The sequence below is a fragment of the Girardinichthys multiradiatus genome, chromosome 8 (assembly GCF_021462225.1).
Source record: "Girardinichthys multiradiatus isolate DD_20200921_A chromosome 8, DD_fGirMul_XY1, whole genome shotgun sequence".
Classification (NCBI taxonomy): Eukaryota; Metazoa; Chordata; class Actinopteri; order Cyprinodontiformes; family Goodeidae; genus Girardinichthys; species Girardinichthys multiradiatus.
The window spans coordinates 11,122,078-11,148,636 of NC_061801.1; the positions used below are offsets into that span (position 1 = coordinate 11,122,078).

The 26,559-nt window shown below is 39.2% G+C and overlaps 1 protein-coding gene across 6 annotated transcripts; it reads right to left on the reverse strand.

Annotated features, from left to right (window-relative positions):
- Nucleotides 1-383: 383 nt before the first annotated feature.
- LOC124872897 (N-lysine methyltransferase KMT5A-A-like) lies at nt 384-16,996 on the reverse strand. Of its 6 annotated transcripts, XM_047373324.1 has the most exons (12): nt 16,052-16,996; nt 14,161-14,277; nt 13,778-13,934; nt 13,291-13,483; nt 13,123-13,206; nt 11,410-11,520; nt 11,160-11,279; nt 5,300-5,335; nt 3,710-3,760; nt 1,885-1,965; nt 1,454-1,552; nt 384-826 (listed from the first exon to the last, which is right to left on the reverse strand). In XM_047373324.1, exons 2-10 carry the CDS (start codon nt 14,267-14,269, stop codon nt 1,912-1,914), a joined length of 915 nt encoding a protein of 304 aa, XP_047229280.1. In that variant the 5' UTR covers nt 14,270-14,277; nt 16,052-16,996; the 3' UTR covers nt 384-826; nt 1,454-1,552; nt 1,885-1,911. The 6 variants fall into 6 exon arrangements, with proteins under 6 accessions (XP_047229280.1, XP_047229279.1, XP_047229281.1 ...); XM_047373323.1 differs by lacking the exon at nt 16,052-16,996 and having other exon boundaries at nt 14,161-16,043; XM_047373325.1 differs by lacking the exons at nt 11,160-11,279; nt 16,052-16,996 and having other exon boundaries at nt 14,161-16,043.
- Between the last annotated feature and the right edge of the window lie 9,563 nt (nt 16,997-26,559).

A 26,559-nucleotide genomic window follows, 5' to 3' on the forward strand; every position in this document is an offset into this window, starting at 1 on the left:
CCTTCATAAAGATTTGCTTTATCTTTAAATTAGGATCTATCAAATTCAATCCCAACCCTAATCTAACCCAAACATGCATTTGTCAAGACTTGATTGTTTAATGGGAAAAAACCTTAAAATTTTGTTAGTGTTATTAATCCTTTCATCTGGCTTAATAGACTAGATATATATTGAAATGTGCATTCTTAAGTACATCTGTCATTATTCGATTGTGGTGCATTTTTCCTAGTCACAGCCTTAATATTCTTCCATTTGTTTAGGCATACAGGTCAATTTTTTATATATTTACAATCTTCATTTTAGCCAACTATAAAATACACATGATTTACTATTAATCATGAACTGCTTGAGTCAAAATTTAAAATGGACACATTACAAATGTAGCCACTGAATAAAGGAACTTTATTTTGAGCTGCACATGTTTTATTTCAACATTTTAGCACTGAATGTGCCATTTAAACATTTCCCATATTTCTTCCTCAGAACATGTATCAATAAACTGAAATATACTTTGTTTGAACTTTGTCCATAAAAATTACAAACAAATAGTAAAGAACTGGTGAAACAGGACCAGCCATGTGTTTCTACCTCTGTTCAGGGAAGCTCTGTCACTCATATTTTCTCCTCATGGTGGTTATTCTGTTTTTGACAAAGTACTTAACTGCTCTCCAGTCTCTTTTACTCAGTGCTTGTGGTTCTGCAGCAATGCATCTCTCACAGTCAAGCTTACCAGGAACCTGATTTGTCAATATGTACTTCCTTAAATGTTTATTTACAGCAGCACATTCCTCTGGGGTCCAGCTTCTTTTCACAACTTTTTCTTTACCTAAGGGCATAAAAAGAGCACAATTTAGTTTACAACTTCATTAGAACAAAACTGCACAGAGGATACATTCACTTTATGTACAATAATCCCACAATATCATTTAAATGAGATATTTTAATAATTCAACTATCTTTGTCAATAGTAATGAGCCTACAGTAAAAAAACAAGTAAATCAGTTTATTTCTGGGATATTAATCAGTCAGTGTCACTGCTGGTACAGGCAGTCAAACTCCACCAGGAGAGCACATCATCGATATGCAAATTTGCCAACAGGTAAATTTGATGCAAAGATTTTTTTCTGTCTTGAGGTAGATGTGTCATGTACATTACCCCTATTTAATAATAGATGGAAACGAACATCTCACAAATAATCCAATTTAACAATGACGTGAAACCCACCTGAGAAGGGGCGCATTAATTTGCATTTTACGACAAAATTCAAAAGTTTAGACCTGACATGTCTAAGTAAAAAAAGTCAAGTGGTTAATACATTTTGCTTCGGTCATTTAAATCTTAGTAAGCAGTAAATGTGAGGATAATTAGAATATTGATACTGTAGTAATAATTGGACCATTTAAAAGCAATCATGATGAAGTTATGTATTGAAGAGGATTACTCCAAACTCACCACTCTTTTTGGCAGACCTTTCGTTACTTTGGCTGCTAGAGGTGGGGGTACAAGAGGTCACTTCGTTGACTTCTGGCATCAGCCCATCTGAATTTGTGACTTTGAAGTACAGAAAAGAACAGGTTAAACTCATCTTATTAGAACAGCAAACACGCTGATCAAGGGCATAGATATCAACAGCGAACTAAAGAAAAAAAACCAAAAAACCTTCTATTTACACTTGTGTTCATAAAGAGTTATTTATTACAATCAAGTCCTGTAGAACCAATCTTGTTTGAATCAAATTTGGATGTTAGTAAATACTAGGCAGGATCAGATATAAATGTAATGGACTTGTAATATTAGTTAAAAGTGGTGGTATTAAAAAAAAATGAATAAAAATCAATGTTGAAGAAGAGTACTAACCCCAAACTGCAGTTTTACAAGCTCACCTTTCTTTTTGGTCAAGTTTTCCTGACTTAAGCCACTGGATGTGGGGATACAAGGTGTCTCTTCAGAAGCTTCTGGATCTTCTGAAATATTAATTTTAGGAACATAAAAAAACTGTTTAAACTTTCAATGATCTACAGTACTTTAACAGTTCATGTACGCACGTGGACGCCTCAGTTAATGAAAGAAAAACCCACAATGGTCACAAAAATAACTTGAATCTGACAAAGTTAATCATAAATAAAAAATTATATGAAAATGAACAAATTAAAGTCAGACAATGCTTTTCAAACATGCTTCAACAGAATTATTTAAACAAATAAAGTCATGAAACAGGCCTGGACAAAAATGATGGTACCCCTGAAAATAATGTGACCAAAGGGACGTGTTAAATCGAGGTGTGTCCATTAATTAACATCACAGGTGTCTACATTCTTGTAATCAGTCAGTGGGCCTATATATAGGGTTACAGGTAGTCACTGTGCTATTTGGTGACATGGTGTGTACCACACTCAACATGGATCAGAGGAAGCGAAGGAAAGCGTTGTCTCAGGAGATTAGGAAGAAAATTATAGACAAGCATGGTAAAGGTAAAGGTTATAAGACCATCTCCAAGCAGCTTCATGTTATGACTACAGTTGCACATATTCAGAAATTTAAGATCCATGGGACTGTAGCCAACCTCCCTGGACATGGCCACAGGAGGAAAATTTATGACAAAACAAAGAGACTGATAATACAAATGGTAACAAAAGAGCCCAGAAAAACTTCTAAAGAGATTAAAGGTGAACTTAAAGCTCAAGGAACATCAGTGTCAGATTGCACCATCCAACGTTGTTTGAGGCAAAGTGGACTTAATGGGAGACGACCAAGGAGAACACCATCTTTGAAAAATCATAAAAAAGCCAGACTGGAATTTGCCAAACTACATGTTGACAAGCCACAAAGCTTGTGGGACAATGTCCTATGGACAGATGAGACAAAAACTATACTTTCTGGCAAGGCACATCAGCTCTATGTTTGCAGATGGAAAAATTTAAGCATATGAAGAAAAGAACACTGTCCCTACTGTGAAACATGGAGGAGTCTGTTATGTTCTGGGGCTACTTTGCTGCATCTGGCACAGGGTATCTTGAATCTGTGCAGGTATAATGAAATCTCAAGACTATCGGGATTCTAGAGATAAATGTGCTGGCCAGTGTCAGAAAGCTTGGTCTCAGTCGCAGGTCATGGGTCTTGCAACAGGATAATAACCCAAAAAACACAGATAGAGGAAAACATTGGACTATTCTGAAGTGGCCTTCTATGAGCCCTTACCTAAATCCTATTAAGCATATTTGGAAGGTGCTGAAACATGCCGTCTGGAAAAGGTGCCCTTCAAAAATGAGACAACTGGAGCAGTTTGCTCATGAGGAGTGGGCTAAAATACCTTCTGAGAGGGACAGAAGTCTCACTGACAGTTATAGGAATCCTTTGATTGCAGTGATTGCTTCAAAAGGTTGAGCAACAAAATATTAAGTTAAGGGTTCCATCGTTTTGGTCCAGGCCTGTTTCATGAGTTTATTTTTTTAAATAATTCTGTTGAAGGATGTTTGAAAGCAGTGTCTGACTTTCATGTGCTCATTTTCATAGAATATTTATTCATTATAACCTTTGTCAGATTTAAGTTATTTCTGTGACCTTTGTTGGTTTTTCTTTCATTAACCGAGGGGTACCAACAATTTTGTCCACGTTTGTATATAGAACTCAGGTTGTAAAATGTGTTTAATTCAGAGAAAAGTGGCCCTTTTTTGTTTAACCGCTTTCTTTATTATGTGAACATTTTACCTTCTTGTGAGGATAAATTGGTGCCATTCTCAGTTCCGTCAGGCATATCAACTATGTACATGAAAGAAGAATTGTTTTCAAAAGTCAGAATTAACAATACACCAACAAGCAAAAAAAAAAAAAGTAAAATTAACTATTGCTTTAATCCATATCTTAGGTCATCCTAATTGACAGGAAATCAGGAGTAATATAGGTTTCCAGGGATATCAGTGCTCTTCATAATGTATATGGCAAAGAGACTTGTGTGAATGAGCCACTTGCCACAAAGCTGAATAAGACATTATGATATAATTGAAAAATGTTAGCTGGCAGTAGTGCTAAGAAATTGTATTTTCCTATAAATGTTTTCAGTAACATTTTATTTTATAAAACAAACTAACCCGTAGCTGTCAATTTGTAGGCTACATATTTTTGGACTACTAACTCTTTATTGTTCATTAATTATTTAGTTAATGACTTATTGTGACTGACCAAATTCAACAGTAAGAGGCCATAAATTAAGAGTTTTACCAAACCAGGCCACTTTTTTGATAATCCAAAGTAAAAGGTAATTTCATTTAATGTTGATTTTAATATGCTCTTCTTAATATGAGGTTTACAAAGAAGTAATTAGACAGGTTTTCAACCTTAACTGGTAAAAAAAGTAATTCCTTTTATAATACAACTAAACACCAGCGCTAGTGCCAAAACAACAGTTTACCAACTATGCATGAGAATATGAACTGGACCACTGTCTAAAATCATCTTTTCATAAAAACATTAAATTAGCATTTCCTTTCAAGCTTCCAGAGTCTGGAGGAAGAGTGGAATCCCTATTAGTGACATCTGCTGATTCTGGTCCAATGTGTTTTCTGAAGTCCAGTCAGCAATCTAGTATGATATTTAGACCACTTCACACATCCCCTTGTTGACAAGCTTTATTTAGATACTGATGTCACTTTCCCACAGGACTTGGCACCAGCTCTCACTGCCAAAAGTTGGTCCATTGACCACAGTGTTGCTGTGCTTGATTGGCCAGAAAACTGGCCCCACCTAAGCCTAAAAATCTAAGTTGTTTTGTCAAGAGAAAGATGAGGGACACCAGAAGTAACCATGCAGATGACCTGAAAGTGGCTCTAAAAGACACCTGGGCTCCCATTATACATTACAAAATATTGTTTATAATTGTTGTAATTTAATATAAAAATTTTCTGAAACACTGAATTTTAGCTTTTTTATTATGTTAGCCATAACTATGAAATTACAAAAACACAGGGTTGAAATATTTCACTGTGTAATGAATACCCAATATCAGTTTCAATTTTTGTAATGAATCGCCAAAAATATTGAACTTTTTGAATGCATCATATCAATACATTTCATTATATCTGAAAGTTTTGAATGTACCTGTAGATACAAAAATTAATATTTGTACTTTTTTTATGACAGAGCTTAAATAAAATTATGGCATGAAATTTCCCTACATCAGTCCTATCTTGGATGTTTTCAATTTAATGAAATTTTAATTAAAACAACATTAACATGCAGTCATCTAGTGTATTTAAAACTACAGAGATTATTGCGGTATAGAAAAAATAAACAAATTCATACCTTTCTCTTGTGAAGAACCATCCATGTCAAGAGTTTCTAATATGGTAATGAGATAAATTTGAAGAGATTTGTTTAATAGAACTAATAAAACACTCAAGAACCAATTCCACAAAAGATAGGAAACCATAAAAAGTACCTAAATAGCACCTTTTAATTTTTTTTTTTTTTTGCCTCAAATCAAATCAGAATAAGCCAACATTTTTATGTAAAGCCTAAATGATACCATTTTCAACTAATATGATGTTTATTCATCCTTAACAATAAAACATGCCCTCCTCCATAAATATCTCATTTCATTAATCTATTCTTAAATACCAAGGTTAGCAACTTCAATTTCCCTTGCATTAAAGTGTTAAATGTTAATACCGTTGACATCAAGGTGGATTTCATCCAGACTCTTCCCTTTATACTCTCCTAGCCGTCCTTGTTCCATTGCAAGGAGAACTTTGCTTATTTTTGCTAACTGTATGGTACCCTCTGGAAGGCGATAGTGCTTCCTGTGAACAGCAACATTATGCCCAAGGAAATCTGCCAACTGGTCAAGTTCTGTAGTCTTCAGGTTCAAAACTGTTGACAATGTTGCAATGTGTTTCCTGAGCTTTGTTGAGGTGAGTGCTGTAGGGTTTTTGAGGCCACTGCACTCACTCACAAACTGCCTTATACAGTCTGAACCTCTGAGGTAATGGACAGAATTCGGCAACGCAAACAGGTATTGATTTTCTTCCAGGACTCCACATTCTTCCCGCCTTCCAGTAAGAGCATCAAGGGATTCCTTCATCATTGGACCCAGCAGAACAGGAACTTTTCTTCCTCTTTTTCCCACAATGGTTATCCGGACAAAATAGTTGCAGAGCTTTTGTTCAAGTGCTGTGAGGGCCAGGTTAACATCCTCGTGTGTTTCTGATGTGTCCTTTGATAAGTAAACTGACAAATGCATCCTGGAAACCTCCCCAGCTCGTCGACGGTTGAAAAGGATTACTTGTGCCAGAGTCACTTTGGCAAGATCCTTCCAGCTGGACTGTGAGGCCTCTTCTTTCAAGGCATGTAAACATTCCTGCTGTCTTTCTAACAAATGGTTGTGAAGAATCTGGACATCGTGTGTGAAAGGTAACAGTAGAGGTGCATTCCACTTTTTCTGTTCAAGCTGGGTTAAAGCTTGGCTTGCAATATCATATTTCCAACTTTCTTGATACAGTTGTGCAAACTCCTCTGCGTTTTGCACAGCTTCCTTATCCTTCATCTTCAGTCCTTCCGTCTTAATGAACATGGCTAAAGAATGCATGTCGTGACCAACTTTTCGAGCGAGAGATGGTCGTTGATAGTTGCCACTTTCTTCACTGAATCCAGCTAGACGTCTTGCAGCAGCGACAACTGTAACATATTTTTCAGGCTTTATGAGATCTTTAATACTCTTCACAGAAGCAATATTTCTTGCCTCAAGTAGCAGTCTGCCAAGCTCTCTTAGCTTTTGACGGATGTATTGGTGCTGGCTGACTACCCTCTCATTCTTGTGGAACAATCTGTATCCAAAATCTAGTATGCATTGATCCTTCTTACATGCAACTGTAATCTCATCTTGATGCATCTCACTTAGAAACCTCCAGTATGAATCACTGAACTCTGGTGGAACTGGTTCAGCAAATGCACACAATGCTTGAACTCTTGTTTTCCCCTTTTTCAAAGACTTATCTTGAGGCTTGAATTTGCAGGACTGGAAATGTCGCCACATTGCCTTTTTTTTGAACAGTCCATAGCAGTACAAACAATGTTTGAATATTTCCCCTTCTGTTTTCTTCTTTGGTTGTTTCCACGCAATGAGCTTGCCTTGGTTACTTTCCATAACTTCAGTGTTGTGCTCAAAGTTTCCCTTATTTCGCAAATAATCCAACTGGAGTCGTCTTTGTTTTGAGTTTTTTGGCAAACTGTAGGCTTTTGCAACCTCTATTTTATCCATGTGTCTGCGCAATAGATGTCTTGACATTTTTTGAACAAATACTCCACAATACACACAGTGGTGTTTCTTATTATAGGTCCTGGATCCATCTTCCTTCTTCAAAACAGGAGCAACATAAACAGATTCTTCCTCCAGGGGGGCCCTTTCATCTTTATATGTAGTGGCTCTGGAATCATGACTTTCAAAGTTTCTAGTCTGACTGGACTCACTCTTACTCTGCCTGCAAAACTTGCTTCTATTTTGACTAAATGACATAGTTTTATCCTTCGGACCTTTTTCCAGACTTAATTCCACACTGGCTTCACTGTCTGTGCTTTCTCCAGTGGTTTCTGGAATATATTCATCTTCACTGTCTTCACTTGCCTCATCTAACCCTGCAAAGCTCCTCTGAATCATTTAGAGAAAGAGGAGAAGGAAGAAGTTAGTATTTCTTCCTCTATTAGAATTAATTAAAAAGAAAATCAGGCCTTGATTTAAAATCCACCTTGAAAACACAGATGTTAACTCTACAGATACATCTCAAAAAACAAGAAAATTGCATTGAAGTGAAATACACTGCTCAAAAAAATAAAGGGAACACTCAACTAACATCCTATATCTGAATGAATGAAATATTCTCATTTAATACTTTGTTCTGTAGAAAGTTGAATGTGCTGACAACAAAATCACACAAAAATCTTCAGTGGAAATCAAATTTATTAATCAATGGAGGCCTGGATTTGGAGTCACACACAAAATTAAAGTGGAAAAACACACTACAGGCTGATCCAACTTTGATGTAATGTCCTTAAAACAAGTCAAAATGAGGCTCAGTATTGTGTGTGACCTCCACGTGCCTGTATGACCTCCCTACAACGCCTGGGCATGCTCCTGATGAGACGGTGGATGGTCTCCTGAGGGATCTCCTCCCTGACCTGGACTAAAGCATCCGCCAACTCCTGTACAGTCTGTGGTACAACGTTGGTGGATGGAGCGAGACATGATGTCCCAGATGTGCTCAATCGAATTCAGGTCTGGGGAACTGGCGGGCCAGTCCATAGCTTCAATGTCTTAATCTTGCAGGAACTGCTGACACACTCCAGCCACATGAGGTCTAGCATTGTCCTGCATTAGGAGGAACCCAGGGCCAACCGCACCAGCATATGGTCTCGCAAGGGGTCTGAGGATCTCATCTCGGTACCTAAAGGCAATCAGGCTACCTCTGGCGAGCCCATGGAAGGCCATGCCACCCTCCAAAGAAATCCCACCCCACACCATTACTGATGCACTGCCAAACCGGTCATGCTGAAGGATGTTGCAGGCAGCAGATTGCTCTCCACGGTGTCTCCAGACATGTGACGTCTGTCACATGTGCTCAGTGGGAACCTGCTTTCATCTGTGAAGACCACAGGGCACCAGTGGCAAATTTGCCAATCCTGGTGTTCTCTGACAAATGCCAAGTGTCCTGCACGGTGTTGGGCTGTGAGCACAACCCCAATTTGTGGACGTCGGGCCCTCATACCATCCTCATGGAGTCGGTTTCTAACCGTTTGTGCAGACACATGCACATTGGTGGCCTGCTGGAGGTCATTTTGCAGGGCTCTGGCAGTGCTTCTCCTGTTCCTCCTTGCACAAAGGCGTAGGTAGCGGTCCTGCTGCTGGGTTGTTGCCCTCCTACGGCCTCCTCCACGTCTCCTGGTGTACTGACCTGACTCCTGGTAGCGCCTCCAGGCTCTGGACACTACGCTGACAGACACAGCAAACCTTGCCACAGCTGGCATTGATGAGCCATCCTGGATGAGCTGCACTACCTGAGCCACTTGTGTGGGTTGTAGAGTCCGTCTCATGCTACCACGAGTGTGAAAGCACCACCAACATTCAAAAGTGACCAAAACATCAGCCTGAAAGCGTAGATACTGAGAAGTGGCCTGTGGTCCCCACCTGCAGAACCACTCCTTTATTGAGTGTGTCTTGCTAATCGCCAAAGATTTCCCCCTGTTGTCTATTTCATTTGCACAAGAGCACAACAACATCAGTGTTGCTTCCTAGGTGGACAGTATGATTTTACATATGTTTGATTCATTTGGAGTTATATTGTGTTGTTTAAGTGTTCCCTTTATTTGTTTGAGCAGTGTATTTTTTGCCAGTCATCTCAGAAAATGGAACTCATATCTCATATAGAATTATCACAGAGTGATATATTCCACGTCCTTGTTTCCCATAATTTTGATGATTATGGCTTACTAGTAAACCCCAAATTCAGAATACTGTGAGGAAGTTAATTATTGGAAACTCATTGTTTCACACCTTAATCAGCTAATTAATTCCAAACGTCTACAAAGGTGTTCTGATCCTTCAAACCGTCTTTCACTCTGGGTCAGTAGAGATACAATCACGGGGAAGACTGCTAACTTCACAGATGGCCAGAAGACAGTCATCTACACCCTTTACAAGGAGGGGAAGCCACAAAAGTTCATTGCTAAAAGCAATTTGCGCACAGAGTTCTGGATCAAAGCACAGTAACAGAAAATTGAGTGTGAAAAAAGAAGTTTGGTAAAAGATGCAAAAACAACAGCGAGAACAGCAGCCTTGAGGGGGTTGTCAAGGTTGACAATGAGTGGGCTGAGGCTGGAGCATCAAGAGCCAGCACACAAATGAATACTAGACATGGGCTATAAACGTCGCATTCCTGGTGTCAAGCCACTCCAGAACCAGAGACAACATCCAAATCATCTCACCTAGGCACAGGAACTCGACTGTTGCTCAATGGTCCAGAGTCCTGTTTTCAGCTGAAAGTAAATTCTGCATTTCATTTGGAAATCAAGGTTGCAGACACTGGAGGAAGAATGAAGAGGCACATAATCCAAGTTGTTTTAAGTCCAATGTGAAGTTTCCATAGTCAGTGATGGTTTGGGGTGCCATGTTATCTGCTGGTTCTGGTCCACTGGGTCTGAAGTTCATAGCCAATGCAGCCATCTAGCAGGGAGTTCTAGAGTTTGTTCTCTGACAAAGTTCTCTCTGCTGACAAGCTGTATGGAGATGCTGGGTTTGTTTTCCAGGAGGACTTGGCACCTGCCCACACTGCCAAAAGTACCAGAACCTAGTCCAATGACTATGGTATTCCTGTTCTTGATTGGCCAGCAAACTCCCCTGACCTTTAACCCCATAGAAAATCTATGGGATGTTGTCAAGCGCAAGATGAGAGACATCAGACCTAAAAAGGCAGATGACCTAAAGGCAACTATCAAAGCAATCTGGGCTTCCATTACAGCTATGCAAAACCACAGGCTGATGGACTCTATGTCACGGTGCATTGATGCAATCATTCATGCAAGAGGAGCCCAACCAGATTCTTAGTGCATGGAAATGGACATACTGTTGAGAAACTTGACAGTAGAGCTTAAAACATCCTTTTTGGTTGGTCTAATGTGATATTCTAATATTCTGAGAAACAAAATTCTGAGCTCTCTTTACCTGAAAGCCATAATTGTCTAAATTACAAGAAATAAAAGCTTGAAATATTCTACTCAATGTGCAATAAATCTATAAAACAATTGTTTCACTTTTTGAAATGACTGGCAAGAAATGTTGCACTTTTGAGCAATATTCTAATTTTTATAAATGCACCTGTATGAGAGTGCTTGGTCAAGTTTAATATACTCTTGTTTTGAGTAAATTTAGATCCAAACAGATAAAGTAAAATGCAATGTTAAGGAAAATATCAAATTTTAAGAAAATAAAAGACATATATGCAAAGATTTGGGCAATTTAAAAAAAAAAGTTGTCAACTGAACAAGATGAACAAGCAACAAGAACAAGAAAATTAGTAAAACATGCTATAGCAATGAACGCCTTTCATTTTAAGCAATCATATCAAAAGTCTACTCTGGTATTACTCTTTAAATGACATTAATTCATGAGGCTTACAGAGAAGTAAGTTCCTCTTATAGGCCTTTGTGAATCCATTGCGAATGAGGTTGAAGGGCCTTCCATACAGTCATTACTTGAATTGTAGATAGCATCAGAAAAACTTGGAACTTTATTCATCTGTTAAAAGATTATATCAAGCTATAATTATTCAATTCCTGTGATTGTACGTGCAGACACACAGTTATTAAAAAAAATAAATTAGTTTCTTGTGACTTTTTAGATTTTAAAAATAATTGTATGTCTTTACCATTATTGTTGTTCTTTTTATTTGCTTTTGTAGAGGTGCAGAGACGTCTTTTTGGGAATCATCATCACTGTCTGAGTAGTCCACTAGAGACACTCCTTTGATGATTGATAGCTATATGGGGATGATGAAAAGAAATGTGTGGTTACAGTATATGTAAGCTAATGATGTAGTGCATGACTGTAAAACACTGGAATTTATTTGCTGTAAATAACTGAAGTTTCTATTGACTGCCTTAACTGATAAATGACCGGTGCTGCAAATATGATCGAAAATATGTCAAAACCTTGGATCAATGGTCCCCACAAGGACACATACAATGCAAAGAAATTGTTACCGAGAGAACAAGTAAAAGGCTCCAAAGATTACTTCTTACAACAAAAACAAATGGGTTGAACGCTGTTTAAGGTATCCTACTTTACAATCAGCAAAAGGGTACACACCAATCATGGATTCCTTCCTTACACATCAGCTTAACAAATTAAATAAAACCAAATTCTGACTAAATAACAGCTTCTCAACTAAAAGCAATCTACGGGGACAAGCATGTAAACTAAGTGAACAAAAATAGGTCTCCAAAGTTTATTTCTCACAAGTCTAAATGAATGTTAATATAATGTGCTTCCATAATGTCAGGTACTACAACTATGATCTAGAAATATAACAAAAGCTTAGATCCACACGGGAGGGCCCCACAAGGAGGCACATTTCAGAAATCCATTACTGTTATGCGTGTGTAAGTGACTGGCCTGGTTGGACCCCACATGGAAGCACGTTTCAACAATCCATCTGAAGGTGTGTATGCCACTGGCTTGTTTGGGCTCCATGAGGAGAACCATTAAAAACATGTGATCAGATGACTGGCTGAATGCTGTTTATGGTACCTTCTGACTAAAAAATAGCTTCCCAACACAAGCTAAACTAACAAGCATGTAAACTAAGGGAATGAGAGCAGGTCTCCAAAGTTTATTTCTCACAACAAAGTCTAACTGAATGTTACCTGTAGGCTGGCATCCTGTGTGATGCTGTCATCAGGGAAAGAGTCCCACGAGGTTCTGGCTGGCTCAGCTACAGCAGTAGATGACTGCGAGCCTGTCACCTGGAATTAAAACCACAAATAACTTACTAACATCATACAGATAACATAAATGACAGACTCAAGACCTGTAAAGATAGTCCCCAAAACCAAAAGAGCACTTCTAACTACAAGTGTTCCAGTCAGTTCTGGATTTCTAATCAGGTCCTATAAAAGCATCTTTATGGATGTAGTGGAGCATCCTTCAGCCTGACAGTTTAGCTGTTGAAGATGTGCAGAATTATAGCTGTAATATAATGTGCTTCCATAATGTCAGGTACTACAACTATGATCTAGAAATATAACAAAAGCTTAGATCCACACGGGAGGGCCCCACAAGGAGGCACATTTCAGAAATCCATTACTGTTATGCGTGTGTTAGTGACTGGCCTGGTTGGACCCCTCATGGAAGCACGTTTCAACAATCCATCTGAAGGTGTGTATGCCACTGGCTTGTTTGGGCTCCATGAGGAGAACCATTAAAAACATGTGATCAGTTGACTGGCTGAATGCTGTTTATGGTACCTTCTGACTAAAAAATAGCTTCCCAACACAAGCTAAACTAACAAGCATGTAAACTAAGGGAATGAGAGCAGGTCTCCAAAATTTATTTCTCACAACAAAGTCTAACTGAATGTTACCTGTAGGCTGGCATCCTGTGTGATGCTGTCATCAGGGAAAGAGTCCCACGAGGTTCTGGCTGGCTCAGCTACAGCAGTAGGAGCCTGAGAGTCATTCAAGAGACAAAAATTAAGATTTTGTATACCTAATTAATATTTCAACTTGCATACTTGATTTTATTAACTTACTTTTTCACGCCATGGCCATTTAGAATCACCATAGTTGTAATCAATTTCAGTTCCTATTTCTATTTTTTTGATGGCAAACAGGCACAAATGGGGTTGATCATTTACTATTATTTTTTTCATGTTGCAGTTTGGAGACTTGTGGTTGTCGTTCACTAATCTTCCCAGAGAGCCATCCTCTATTGAAGCATCAATGCTAGGAGAGAAATAAAAGACATCAAACATTTTGCATAATATAACTAGTCTTTCAGTAAAATAAAAGTATGCTTACAGAAATAAAAACCTATATAAAAACCTATTTCAAAAGACAAAGTTGTGAGGCAGATTGAATGTCTTTTTGACAGCCACACAAAACAAATAATTTTTCAATAGTACATGTATGATGTGTTGTTGAGATATTGCTTCTAAGTGACTATCACTGATTAAGGGGCTTGAATTCCAGTCTCGTTTTAGAGTTCATAACTCCTCTATAGAAGATATTTGGACATACCACCAGTGACGATTCTGCCATTCAAACTCAAAGAGAAATGTACTCTCCTTTTCAGAGTACTTTCTTGTTTGGCATTTATCTGCTGATAGAAGTTGACCCCTGTATTCTAAGACGAAATCTCCTTGTTCAATGGGCTGGGTAGCAAACACACCCCTTCCTGCAAGGGCATTTTAAATAAACACAATGGTTAGGAAAAATTGAATTATTTTTTAATTTTTACATAAACCATTAACCATATAAATGTGGTAATATCTTATGATGTTAAATTCTTCCTTAGAAATCAAAAATACAACACCCAATATGAATTTGGTTGTTTTTTATATGTCATTTTATAAAAACATAAATCAATCCTTGGGTAAATGGTCCAAAAATGAGTTTCTTACCTTTGTGATCATCAATAAATCTTTCCATTAATCCTGGTTTGTCCTTTGAAGATTGAATGTAAAAGGTTGCTTCATCAGCAGGCTTTTTTCTTGCCTTCCTTTTAGACATTTTTGGCGCTAAAAAAAAAATTTTAAACATGACACAGACAACTAATAAGCATTATAATATATATAAGCACTCTATATTAATTTAAAAAGATTTGTAATCATGCACTGTATGGAGTCTGAAGGAATAAAACTGGCCAGATGGAGAACTAAGAGAACAAGAGTGAATAAAAAAAACACAGAATATTTTTCTATAATCTCTTTCAAAAAATCTGCCTATATTAATGAAAATGTTTGCCAGAAGGAAGCTGAGCTTTGGTACTTTTAACCAGTCACAGTTCCTATCAAATCCAAAAAAGGCCTGAAACAGCCCTTTAATTAAGTGGGTAGGTGTTTAGGATGCACAGACTGAAAACTAGATGGAGAAACTCTAAATAGTTCAAAAGTGGCATTTCCCCTACCATTATCCAATAGGGGTGCTCCAACCCAACCAAAGAGACAATTATATGAGAATAACTTGCAACTATAACTAGCGTTTTTAAAAAGTAACATGTCCAACACAGACCAGCAAAGCCATAGTGCTGCATCCAAACTTGAAGCACCAGGGGTGAAGGGGCAGCTACGAGCTCCACCATAACTGTATACCTAAGATGTAGCTTGCTCCACAGCTCAGATCATCACTGGAACATCTTTATTTCATCACACCAGTTCTACTGCAGCTTTATACATATTCAGAGTGGAATTCAGAATTCTTCTGTTTGCAAACAAAGTCCGATCTGATTCACGTTGCCACCTCCTCATATCCTCCTATTCTATGCACCTCAGTGCAAGCTCTTCTCACTTCAGCACCATGGGGAGCAGAGGTTTCTCCACCTCTGCTCCCAAACTCTGAATCCTTCTGGCTATGTCTACATTAAGTCATAGATGATAGAAATGTATACCCAACCAAGAATACAAATAGTTCCAAACCTGTTTTCATGTGGACAGGGCCACAAACATCAGCAACACTGAGACTCTCCCTGTTTATATCCAGACTTACAACCAATCTAATCAAGACTGCTTACTCTTTGTAAATCCAGACATTACATTTGATGTTTGTGTCTGGTTTGTTGTTATTGATGGTTTACTTTATTTGTAAGGTGACATTTTGTCTTTTGAATGGCACCTGTAAATATGTATTATTATTACGCTAACGTATGACGTCACGTGGCTGCTGAATTAAATGATAGTTATGTCAATATCAACAGCCTAAGTGAAGTTATTTCAATAGCTTTACCAATATAACTCATTTTAATTTCAAGGAGCTACCAACTCATTTTTATTATGAGTCTGTTTTAAAAGTGAACATATGCTAACGTTCTTAGCATACAGTGCTAGCGTTCTTGATAGTTTTATTCGCGTCAAAATGCTTATTTTATTAAACTGCAGCATTCTTTCACGTAAAAAAAACCTCTCGAGACATACAGAGACACACAGACATAACACTGAGCTTTAACAAGTGTTTGGCGAGTTTTTAAGAAGTTTCGGCGAGCAACTACGGCCAGAGTCCGGTTCTGGGATCGGCTGTTATGGAATATTAAAACATGGAATTCACCCCGAATATAACACGGAGCAACTATACATTCTGTTGTTTCCTTTTACACCACTGTGTTTAAAATCACTGTAAGCTAAAATGAATGACAAGTTAAAACGCCGGACTTTTAGGGGAAATCCTTACGCCACCGAAGTGACAAAATACCGAATGGGAAGCCTAAATCATTGCGTACAACCCCCTCGGAGTCTGGATTAAAAGCATTTCCACATCAGTTTCTTGTATTTAGTATTTACATGCTGTAAATTTACTCACCACGTATGTTGTGTTTGGTTCTGAGTAGCGTCTCGTCTTCCTTTGCAGCGTTTCCTCCTCACATAGAGCAGTTTCAGCCTGGCGCCGTCACACGTTATGAAGTGCCGTAAAAATGTTGTAAACGTATAAAGTGCCGTAAAGCTGGCGTTGTTAGCCGCTTGAAGCTAACATACCTGTAGCTAACAAACCTGCAGATTAAACTAATAAGTAAACTGATTGAAAATATTAAATAACTATTTATTTATACCTTCATTTTTCTTATGTCCAGAATATAAAAAATGCACAAGATATTTTTTTTCTAAATAAGTCTAAAGAATGAGTGTATTTTTTATAAAGCACAAAAGTGTAATGAACATTAAATAGCATGTAGATTAATTACAATTGTAATATAGGAATTTTAATAAAGAAAATGACAATGAATTATCACAGGGGCTTATGCAAATGTTTACACTATTGTTTTAGTTGCTATGCTTACTAAAATAATAATTACCTGCTTTAAATCTTTAATTTGGTTGTAATACCTAGTGCTGTTATAATATTTTATAACAGGAATTATACAAAAACCACTTTCTGAAACTTCAGGAAATTACATATTTTCTTGGGATATCGGCCACTCTTATTGGTCAAAAGTTGGACCAGGCGGGCTCAATGATACACACTTCCTGTAGTGTGTATACTTGCAGTACCACTTCCCACAGACAAGGGGTCTCTACTGAGCAAACACACTGTGCACACACTTTTCCAATCATTGCTACCAAGTGGGGTAAGTGAAAAAAAAGCATGAGGCATGTTAGGAGAGCATCCCAAGCTGCTTTAGAGTGGTTTCCCATGTGGGGTCCAGGATTTTGGAACCCACAAAGACACAGAGCCCCACTTTGTTGGTGGGCTCCCTGCGTTTGGGCCTTCCATGGTAACAAAAACAAGTGCACACACACACACACACACACACACACACAAACACACACACTACAGATTCCTTAATGTGCCTATAGGACGCCTGGCTACCTAACTAGCTTCCTTTATGTCATTTTCTAAAGAGCAGAGTGAAAGCTGATAGAGGTACTTCATAGCACAGATTCGTGGTCAGTTTTTAATTTCTCAACACCGGAGTCAGCAGTGCTTGGAGGATCCTTAATCTGCCCTTTGGGTAGGCGCTCAGCCTCGAGCCATAGAACAAAAGCCCGCAGCACACTGACGTGTGTCCCAGGAGCTGATAAGCCTGGTTGTTAATGGTGTTAGGGTAGGTTTCATTACCCCCTCCAGACTGCTCTCATTAAATAAACATCCTCCTGTCACATCCCTCACCCTCAGACTGGAGGAGAGCAGAGGAGTGAGGGAAGGGAAGTACGACTCAGACAATCTTGTTAAATGTTAATGAAAAACTTGTCAATCAAAGTTGCACCTGTTGTAAAATCTTCTTTGTTGGTTCCTTCACATTTTTCCCATTAAAATTCTTGACTTTTCCAGCCTCAACTTTCCAGAAATGTCAGTAAAACAAAAAATAATAAAGTTAAACTCCAGTTTATGGCAGATAGTTTCTTACAGTGGGAGGGATTTAAATATGGGTTCTAGAGAAAGGAGTAATGAAGGAAGGAAGGAAGGAAGGAAGGGAGGAAGGAAGGAAGGAAGGAAGGAAGTTGGGCACAAAGAGAAAAAAAAGGAAAGACACAAGGATGAAAATACAGATGGAAGGAAGGAAAGGCATAAGGCAGTAAAGAAGTAGGGGCACACGGAAGAAAGGAGGTAAAGAAGGAGAGACATGAGTCAGAAGAAAGGTGGAAAGAAGGAAGGAAGAACAGAAGAACAGGACAGGTATAAAGGAGGGAGGCCTGAAAACAGGAAAGACACATAAAAGGAAGTATTGCATACAAGGAGGAAAGAAGGAGGGACACAAGGAAGCAAAGAAGAACAGAAGGTAGGATATGGAGGAGAGAGGAAGAGAAAAAGGAAGGACACAAAGATTGTAAGACAAAAAGGGAGAAAGAAATAATTCACACGAGGGCAGATTGAAGGAAACAAAGAAGGAGAAAGCAGCTCACAAGAAAGAAATAGCAGAATGTAGGACATAAAAGAGGGAGGCAGAGAGAAAGGAAGGGCACAAGGAAGTTTATGATTAAGGAAGGTGGCTGTTTGTACAACTACCACTCCACACACCAGGATTGGTGTCAGAGTCAACCCAGAGGCCCAAAGTTAGCATCTATTGTCCGTTCCAAAAGCAGTTTTGATGTGTGTATGGGATCATTGTCTCTTAGGACACATAAACTTGACTGAGTTTGACACAAATTTGTTTAGCATCAACTTGGACTAAGAAGGTACCAACCAAGGACGAAGATCAAATACCTTCAAGTTCAGCTCCAATTTCCTGCTGCCCACATGGACAAATGTTTTCTGGGGATTTACTTTCTACAATCAGACAAAACAAAGTTTGGAGCAATTTAGCCACAATGATAGAATATTTGTAGGAACAAACAAGAGGCTTTCAAACCCAGGAACACTGAATAAACTGTCAAGTATGGTCCTAATAGCATCATGTTGTTGTGCTGTCAGGGATGCCCAAATTGTTCAACTTTTCCTCAAATCAACAGCTGGATCACTGAAAGCTGGACATGTTGTGTGTTCCTGCAGGACAATGAACCCAAACACACATCAAAAGTAGTCATGAAATAGATAAAAAACTGTTTAAAGTTAAGCTTCCTGAATCACTAAGACATCAACTCTATAAAAACATTGTGGATTATGCATTGAGGCCACATCCAGGAAACAACACACCTTGTAAGCTCTTCCATTTTTAAGACAAAAGACAAAGCCAGGACCTTGTTGATGGCTAGAAAACGGTTGGAGAAAATTTGAACTAACTCATGCACTCAAGTCTAGTTTTTTCAAACTTAATATGTTTTTAAAAGCCAAAAACACTAACATACATGTTCAGAATCGCTGTATGTAAACTTCATAGTGGAACTGTATATTGTGTTTTATTGCTGCTCTCAGACAACTCTGCAGCTTTTACCGTTTATAAAAATAACAGATAGAAGCAAGCAGCTTCTTTTATGCAGTGAAATCATCTTGCAGGGCTGTTTCTGTACAGGTGAGCACTGGTGGGGGGCTGATATGCGAAATAATATCTAGGTGGATGGCAATGTAATAGCAGCCGAGTCAGAATGGAGGTTGTCCCAGCAGAACATTGTTCATATGCTATGTCTCCGCACAAGCTTGTTCTGCTCGTTTATTTCACACATTTAGCAAATTTTTGGTAGCATTTACTGTACTTTTACATCTTTATGGTTTCTTCTTCTGCTTCTATATGCTTATTCTCTATTTTCCACAGCTCCCCTGTCGGTCATTTCCTTAACCCACCTACCCTCGTCCCCCCCTCGTCTCCTCTGCCCTGACTAATTGATGCCATCATCCTCTCCGCATCTATCAGGGGGCTCTCATTGTTTTGACATCTAGTTAATTCCCGGCTCATGATTTATCAAATTCTTATTACCGCTTGCTGAAAGCCCCATTCATTGTCCTGATGTATGGTAATGATAGTCCCGTAAGGCAGCCTGAATCGCAACAAACTGCTCATTTGTTCCAGCTCCTCTTCCTATCTCCTTCCTATTTTTTGTCATTTCTGCTAGCTCTTCACAAACTGTTTTCTTTTTGGTTTGTAACATGCAGCATTCTCTGCATTTTTAAAGAGGTAAACTTTTTAATCTTGAAAACTTAAGCTTTCTTGACCTAAGTCAAGAGCTGATTCAGGATTAAGAACCTCCCACCTAAAAATCTTACCATATTTCTGTTCCCTCCTCGCACCATCTCGTCTTCCTTTCTCCTATTGCCCACCTTTGTCTTTAGTCTTAGTGAAGGACATTCACTGGCATGGAGGAGGTCAAACATCCGCACAACTATTCAATCATTTGGCTTTGCTCCTCTTTCCTCTTCTCCTCCCTTTCTCCTCCCCTCCACTGACAAGTCATTTGTCAATAGGATGGTGGTGCTGGCCTCTCCATTAGAGCTGTGGCAGCTGAGTATTTCTCAGTCCTGCAAGCGCACACACACACACACACACACACACACACACACACACACACACACACACACACACACACACACACACACACACACACACACACATCCGTGTTTTACTATCTTTATGAGGACTTTTCGGTTACTTCCATTGACTTCCATTCATTTTCCTTGATTTTTAGTGCCTAACCCTGACCCTAACACTAACCCTAACCCTAACCCTAACCAGTTAATACCTAACCCTAACCCTAACAATAACTCAATTCATACCCTAGTCCTAAACCTAACCCCAACCCCTGTCCCAAGAACGGAATTTGAAAAAATGAGGACCAGGAAAATGTCCTCACTTTGTCAAAATGTCCTCACTTTGCGATAAAAATACGAAAAATGGTTCTCACTCAGCAGCAAGTACAAGTACACACACACACACACACACACACACACACACACACACACACACACACACACACACACCCGCCTTGCCTTGTGAGCAAGGAGATCAATGCTACCAGCTCCAAGCATCATTTGTCAGACTGCTGCCCTACCTTTAATGAGCTTGTCCAGCTTCAGCTTCTCCTTCTGTCTCATCTTCCTGTTTTCATCCACCACTCTCTTCCCTGGTTCAGCTGTATGAATCCTTTGAGTCATGCAGAGCCAGTTCTCGTTCCACCCTCAATCAGGCTGGTTATCTTTGTTGTTTCGATGTTTGGATAAAGACACATCGGAGCGTTTATCCCACTCAGTTGTAGCGCTGACTGTGCGTTTAGGGCTGTTGTCCTGCTGGAGTCTTTTGCAGCATCTAACTGGTTGTCTTCCCAGATTACTCTGTATTTTCAATTCAAATCAAAATGCTTTATTGATCCCGAAGGGAAATTAAGTAATAATTTAGCTCCATCCATCTTCCCATTAACTCCAACCAGCTTCTCTATTGAAGGAATGCATCCCCACAGCATAATGCTGCCACCACCATCCTTCTTAAGTGTCACAACATGATTCTAATTGAGTGATTAAGATAAAAAGTCGGATGGATGGATGGAAAAAGGCCCTCTGCCAAGCAGCAATGTCCTGGCTTGGAATAACCAGGCTCTTTCGGCTCAGACTTATCTCGACACATTTGTAAATGAAAAAAACATGTGAAACTACGCAATCTAGAGTGCTCTTTGACTGAAACCCATTTTGTACTGCCACCCCATGTCTAGGTATACTCTTTGGTCCCTTAGATTTTAGTCATGAGAAGTGAAAATCATCACATGTTCAAAAAGCCACTGCATTGCAAATGTTGACATTTCTACTGCATTAATAGACACAAAGTCACCATGATTCTGTTGTTGCAATAGCATCGATGCTGGCATAGACTTAGTTTTGTTGTTGTTGTTGCTTGTTAATAAAAGCATGGCAATAATCCTAAATATAATTTGTCACAATAGAAGGGCTGCTGGACCAGGGCAAGGTAATGAGTCTGCTAATGAAATATAAAAGATAATTCAAAATGCTACAGATATTTTAAGCTAGCAGAAAAGTTATAATGGAAACTCACTTGTTTAACAGTTCAGATTTTGATTTTGATTCTTATGGCAGTCTTTTCCCTTTGACTTGTTTTCATTTATAGATTTCTAATCACATGTAACAGCAGCATAAGCGCCACTTGATGGTAGTCATTTCTGGTTCCAATAATTTGCATAACATAAGTGAATACAAACAAGCATGAATTAGCAAGTATCTACAAAGTTGTCTACTTGTCATGTCACTCATACAGCAGATCAATCCACCCAGATCAGACTTTCACTTAATCACTTTGCATGGGACTATCTTTTATGTTTTGTGATCTCGTGTGTAGCTTTCAGTGAATTTTGCAGAATAATTATTCTCAGAGCTTTTTGTGCACTCAATAAGGCCTCTATTTAAAGCACTGTTGAAAGTGTGTTTGCACTTTGCAGCTGTGCAATGATGCTGACATGCAGAACAATGGTATTGCAACAAAGGAAAATGAGCAACACAACTCTTCCTGTCTCAAGCTGCAGCTACATGGCCTTGCAAAAGTAGTCATTCTTTCTGAACTTTTAAAAATGTTGTCACTTTACAACCGCAAACGTTTGTGTAAATCTTGAAAACAAAAAAAAACAATTAGAAGCTATTGATGACTTGAAACTTGGATGGATGCTCACCTTCCAGAAGGTAAACAAGAAATAAAACAACCAGAGTTACGATGGAATGGATTAGATCGGAAACTGATGAACACAGACCCATCTCTATGCAAACTGACCGAACTCGAGCTACTCCGATAAAATCCTTTTAAAATACATTAAAGCTGATGGTTGAAAAATGACTAATATGGAAAGGTTCGTGGGACATAAACTCTTTTGCTAGGACTGTAGGTACATCATGTTACACATAGAGACCTGCAAAGATACGGTACTTGTGTTTCTATAAAGCTAGATCGCAAGGCGAAAGTTAGAAGACCATTCAGCTTAGTTAGACTGAGCACAGTTAAAACCAAGAACTCCAGAAAAACCCCTAAAGAGATCCCAAGCCTTTCAGTGACACAATGCTGTTATTTTAGCTCAGAGGTAATGATTTATGGCACATATGTCTTATTCAAAGCCTGAGATCTACAGCTAAAATTGAAACAGATGCATAGTGAGCAAGACAACAGGTTGCCAAATTCATTCACTGCAGAGGAGAGACTTAAAGAAAAGATTTAGAGCAAATTCATCACCAGCTACCGCTTACAAAATGAGACTATTGGGGATTTAATTTGTTTATACTGGAATCATCTTAATTCACGGTCATGTATCTAACTCCTCCAATCCACTGTGTGTATTTGTCACACTCACATTTTTCCAGTTGAGTTTTAGAGCAAACAATGAGGAGAGGGGGCTGGATTGTACAAGTAGATTCAGGAAAGGACTTGAGCATTTTTTTTAATCCTCAGATTTCCTTAATTAAGCGTGTCTGTCATCCCTTGCTGAATGAGCCGCTCCAGTTTTCTTTCAGCGGACTGCCAGGAGAACCTGTGATGTGCCAAACTAAGCACTCTTTTGTTGCCAGCCTGAGTCACATCACATTGAAGGTGATTCAGTACTGTGTGTCTGTACTTGCCGATGTGAGGACAAGCTGTCATGTTTTATTGATTCTGCTGTAAGAGAGAGGCCATTTTTCAAGCTGATGCAGAAATTCTGCTTTTGAAACTCTCCTTATTCTCATAGTTCTTTTTTATTTATTACAGGTAACTTTCTGATCTGTTGACATGTTTTTTAGTATTTGGCAAATGTTCTTTACTCTTCTCAAATATCAGGTGACTCTCTTTCTTTCTGTTGTAAAAAACACTTGGTGTAGACTCCTGGATGGTGTTTGTTTCCTTCTCCTTGGTTTCTTATTTGCTCTCTGAAAAATCAATTTTATAGACATTCGGTCCTCTCAGAGGGTCCATTTCTGATTTTGTGGCACACAGATGAAATCTTTCATCAGCTTCCCATTAAGTGTTTCAAAGGAATGAGATGTTCTCTACCCTCAGGTCGGATTCAGAGCACCAACAATCATCGGGACATTGTGTGTTTTAGCTATCTAGTGTGACTCGAACCAAAAAACAAGTCACCGTTGAGTTATACAATTGATAATACCATCTGGAAATCAGAACTGCTAGCTCTTTGATATACACCACCACTAAATAGTTAAAGTTGTTATTGCTGGCAATGGTGGGTCCATCAACAAGTTAGACCTTACATATTAAGAATATGATGTCATTAAAGTTCAGGTACATGTAAAAGTAGACAGACAAATACCAGGTATTTTGAAAAAATATGGCACTGTTGGTTTTAGGTAATAAAAACCAACACTTTGGTAACAAAGCAGACAACCAAACGTGACAGGCAGCAACTATAAATAAATCTTTAACAATTCACTCATTACAAGTTTGGAAAATATATTCAGAACGTGAAAATATGCACATTACATGAAACAAAACTGAATCAATCAACCATAAGACATTGAAGTTTTGCTTCTTAAGTACAGTAAATGCAACAGTCATTGAAAAGAAATTTAAACACACACTTTTCATGTGTTGACTTTTGAGCTTATTCTTTATTTTGAGGTGTGCTTTTTGTTTTTTTGTCTAGATGTTCTTAGTTGCTATTGCATCATTTTCCCATTTCACCACCTGCTGCTTATTCTCAATCAGCTCACCTGTTTCTCCTCACAAATCACTTCCCCCAGCATGTAGACCAGGGGTCTCAAACAAGTCCTCGAGGTCCTGGTTCCAGCAACTTTTAGATGCTTCAAAACACTTTAAAGAATTTTTAAGAGTGGATACTTTAAAGTGGGCTGCACGGTGGTGCAGTTGGTAGCACTGTTGCCTTGCAGCAAGAAGGTCCTGGGTTTGATTCCCAGCCTGGGGTCTTTCTGCATGGAGTTTGCATGTTCTCCTCATGCATGCATGGTTCTCACCAGGTACTCCGGCTTCCTCCCACAGTCCAAAGACATGCCTGTTAGGTTAATTGGTCACTCTACATTGCCCTTAGGTGTATGAATGAGTGTGTGCTTGATTGTTTGTGTGCTGCCCTGTGATGGACTGGTGACTTGTCCAGGGCGTACCCTGCCTCCCGCCCATAGACTGCTGGAGATAGGCACCAGCTCCCCCGCGACCCACTATGGAATAAGCGGTAGAAAATGACTGACTACTTTAAAGTAAGATCAGTTTAAATGCTGTTTTTTTTTTTTCCTTTACCGCTCATAGATACTACAAATATGTAGAAAAATATGCACATCAAACACCCCTTTTCACAAACAAAATGAGATTTTAAATGTGCTTTATGTACCTAAGGCTAGCCACAGTGGGCTAACTACCACAGTAAGGGAGGGCAGAAGATAAATACTTTTAGTACCTTACCACTGTTGATGCAGCTACATTAGCATAATATTTGGCAAAATAAAGATCACAACAAAGAGTTGCCAGGAGCACTCGTCCAATTTAGCTCCATACTGATTTGATTTCACTGTTAAATAATACTATTCATGGACCTTCTTTTCCTCAAAGCATCCTTGCAGTAGAGTGCCATCACCATGTGGTGAGTCTCTGCTGCCCCTGCCTGATCTTCACTGGCTGCTCCCTGGAAACGCTCCTTCCCTTCCCTTCCCTCCGCTCCTCTGCTTCCCTCAGTCCACCAGCTGGCCTATTCCTCAGTGTTATTGGATTTCAGAAAGCCAGGAGGGAGCATACATCACATCTCCCTTTGTCACCCCTCCCCTCATTTACACTCATTCTTTCATTCATCTTTTTCCTTTTTAATAACTCCCTCTCTGCTCTTTGGCCATTAATAAAGATGAACTCACTCTGCTGTCACCTCCCGTTCTCATCTTTCTCTCTATCTCAGTCTCTCAGTCTTCCTCTTTCTTGCTGCTCTTTATTGACCCTCTTCTTTAAACGTCAACCCCCTCATCTCACATCCCTCCTTTCCCTCGTACATTGTCTCTTATCTCCCCGCTCATGCCTCGAGTTCACTCTCTTCCTCCCAGCTTGCCCTCCGTAAAAAGCTCTTGTCTTCCCTCCATCCCCCTAACCTCTCCTTTCTTCTTCAATTTCTGTCCGCCTGACACGGCAGTCCATCATGTGCTGGCCTCTGGACGCTGGCCTTCCGCTGACGCTCTCATTCATCAGGACTTTGAAAAGCTGAAATCACTCTCTCCTCTACTCCACTGGCCGCTGCCACTTATTGCGCTATCCATCACACCTGGCGGGAGATCAATACGAGCCCTTCCCCTCTGCTCCCTCTCTCCCCCTTCTTCCCCCTGACTTCATCTTCTTCACTCTGCAGTGGATTTCTTTCACATGCGGCTCTTTGCAGCCTGGGCTTATGTGAGAAAACCAAACCTGTCAGGCCCTTTAGGCACCTGAAATGTGGAACAAGAAGAGAGTAAAATGTCAATAGCAATCCTTTTTGACACGGATGTGTAATTCAGAAATCTCTCCTGATGTCATTTCAGATAGAGATTGTGTGTTATCATATCTGACAATAAATCTTCCCGTGTACAGGTACATTGAAGTTGAAGTTGTTACAGTTAAATATTTCTGTTCTATTAACAACATCAAAGTGTATGGGAGGATGTATGGACAAGCAATAAATGTTAATCAAACCTGCAAGCTGCCTTTGCACTCCAAAGAGTGTTGCAACAAAGTAACTTGAACAATGCTACCTCGCCATGTTCACACCCAGCTTCGCCTAAAAAAAACCGTATGTGGCCTCAGGGTGGAACTATTAGCTAGCCTTGATAATTCCCTTCAGTCACATTCGGTTATCTGCTTCAGTAGCAAAAGTTGAGTGAAAAAGGAATTTGTGTTTGGGAGTTGTTCCAACTTCTTGTTTGATGGCAATTGATTGACGAGGACTAAATTCCAAAAGAGCCGACTTCCTGTAAGGTTTGAACTAAGGTTTTAAGAGGCTTTTTTGTAGAAATGAGTGCCCCATTTCATAAATCTCAGTCAAAGCAGTCAAAAGGGCTGG

Bases quoted from the DNA above. Each gene is read 5' to 3' on its own strand.
- LOC124872897 (XM_047373320.1), bottom strand. From the start codon at position 7,649: ATGATTCAGAGGAGCTTTGCAGGGTTAGATGAGGCAAGTGAAGACAGT. The intron at 1,966-6,464 runs GCAAGCCAAGCT...TTAATATTTCAG, and splicing joins AAAGTTGGAAATATGATATT to AAGATCCAGAAGCTTCTGAA.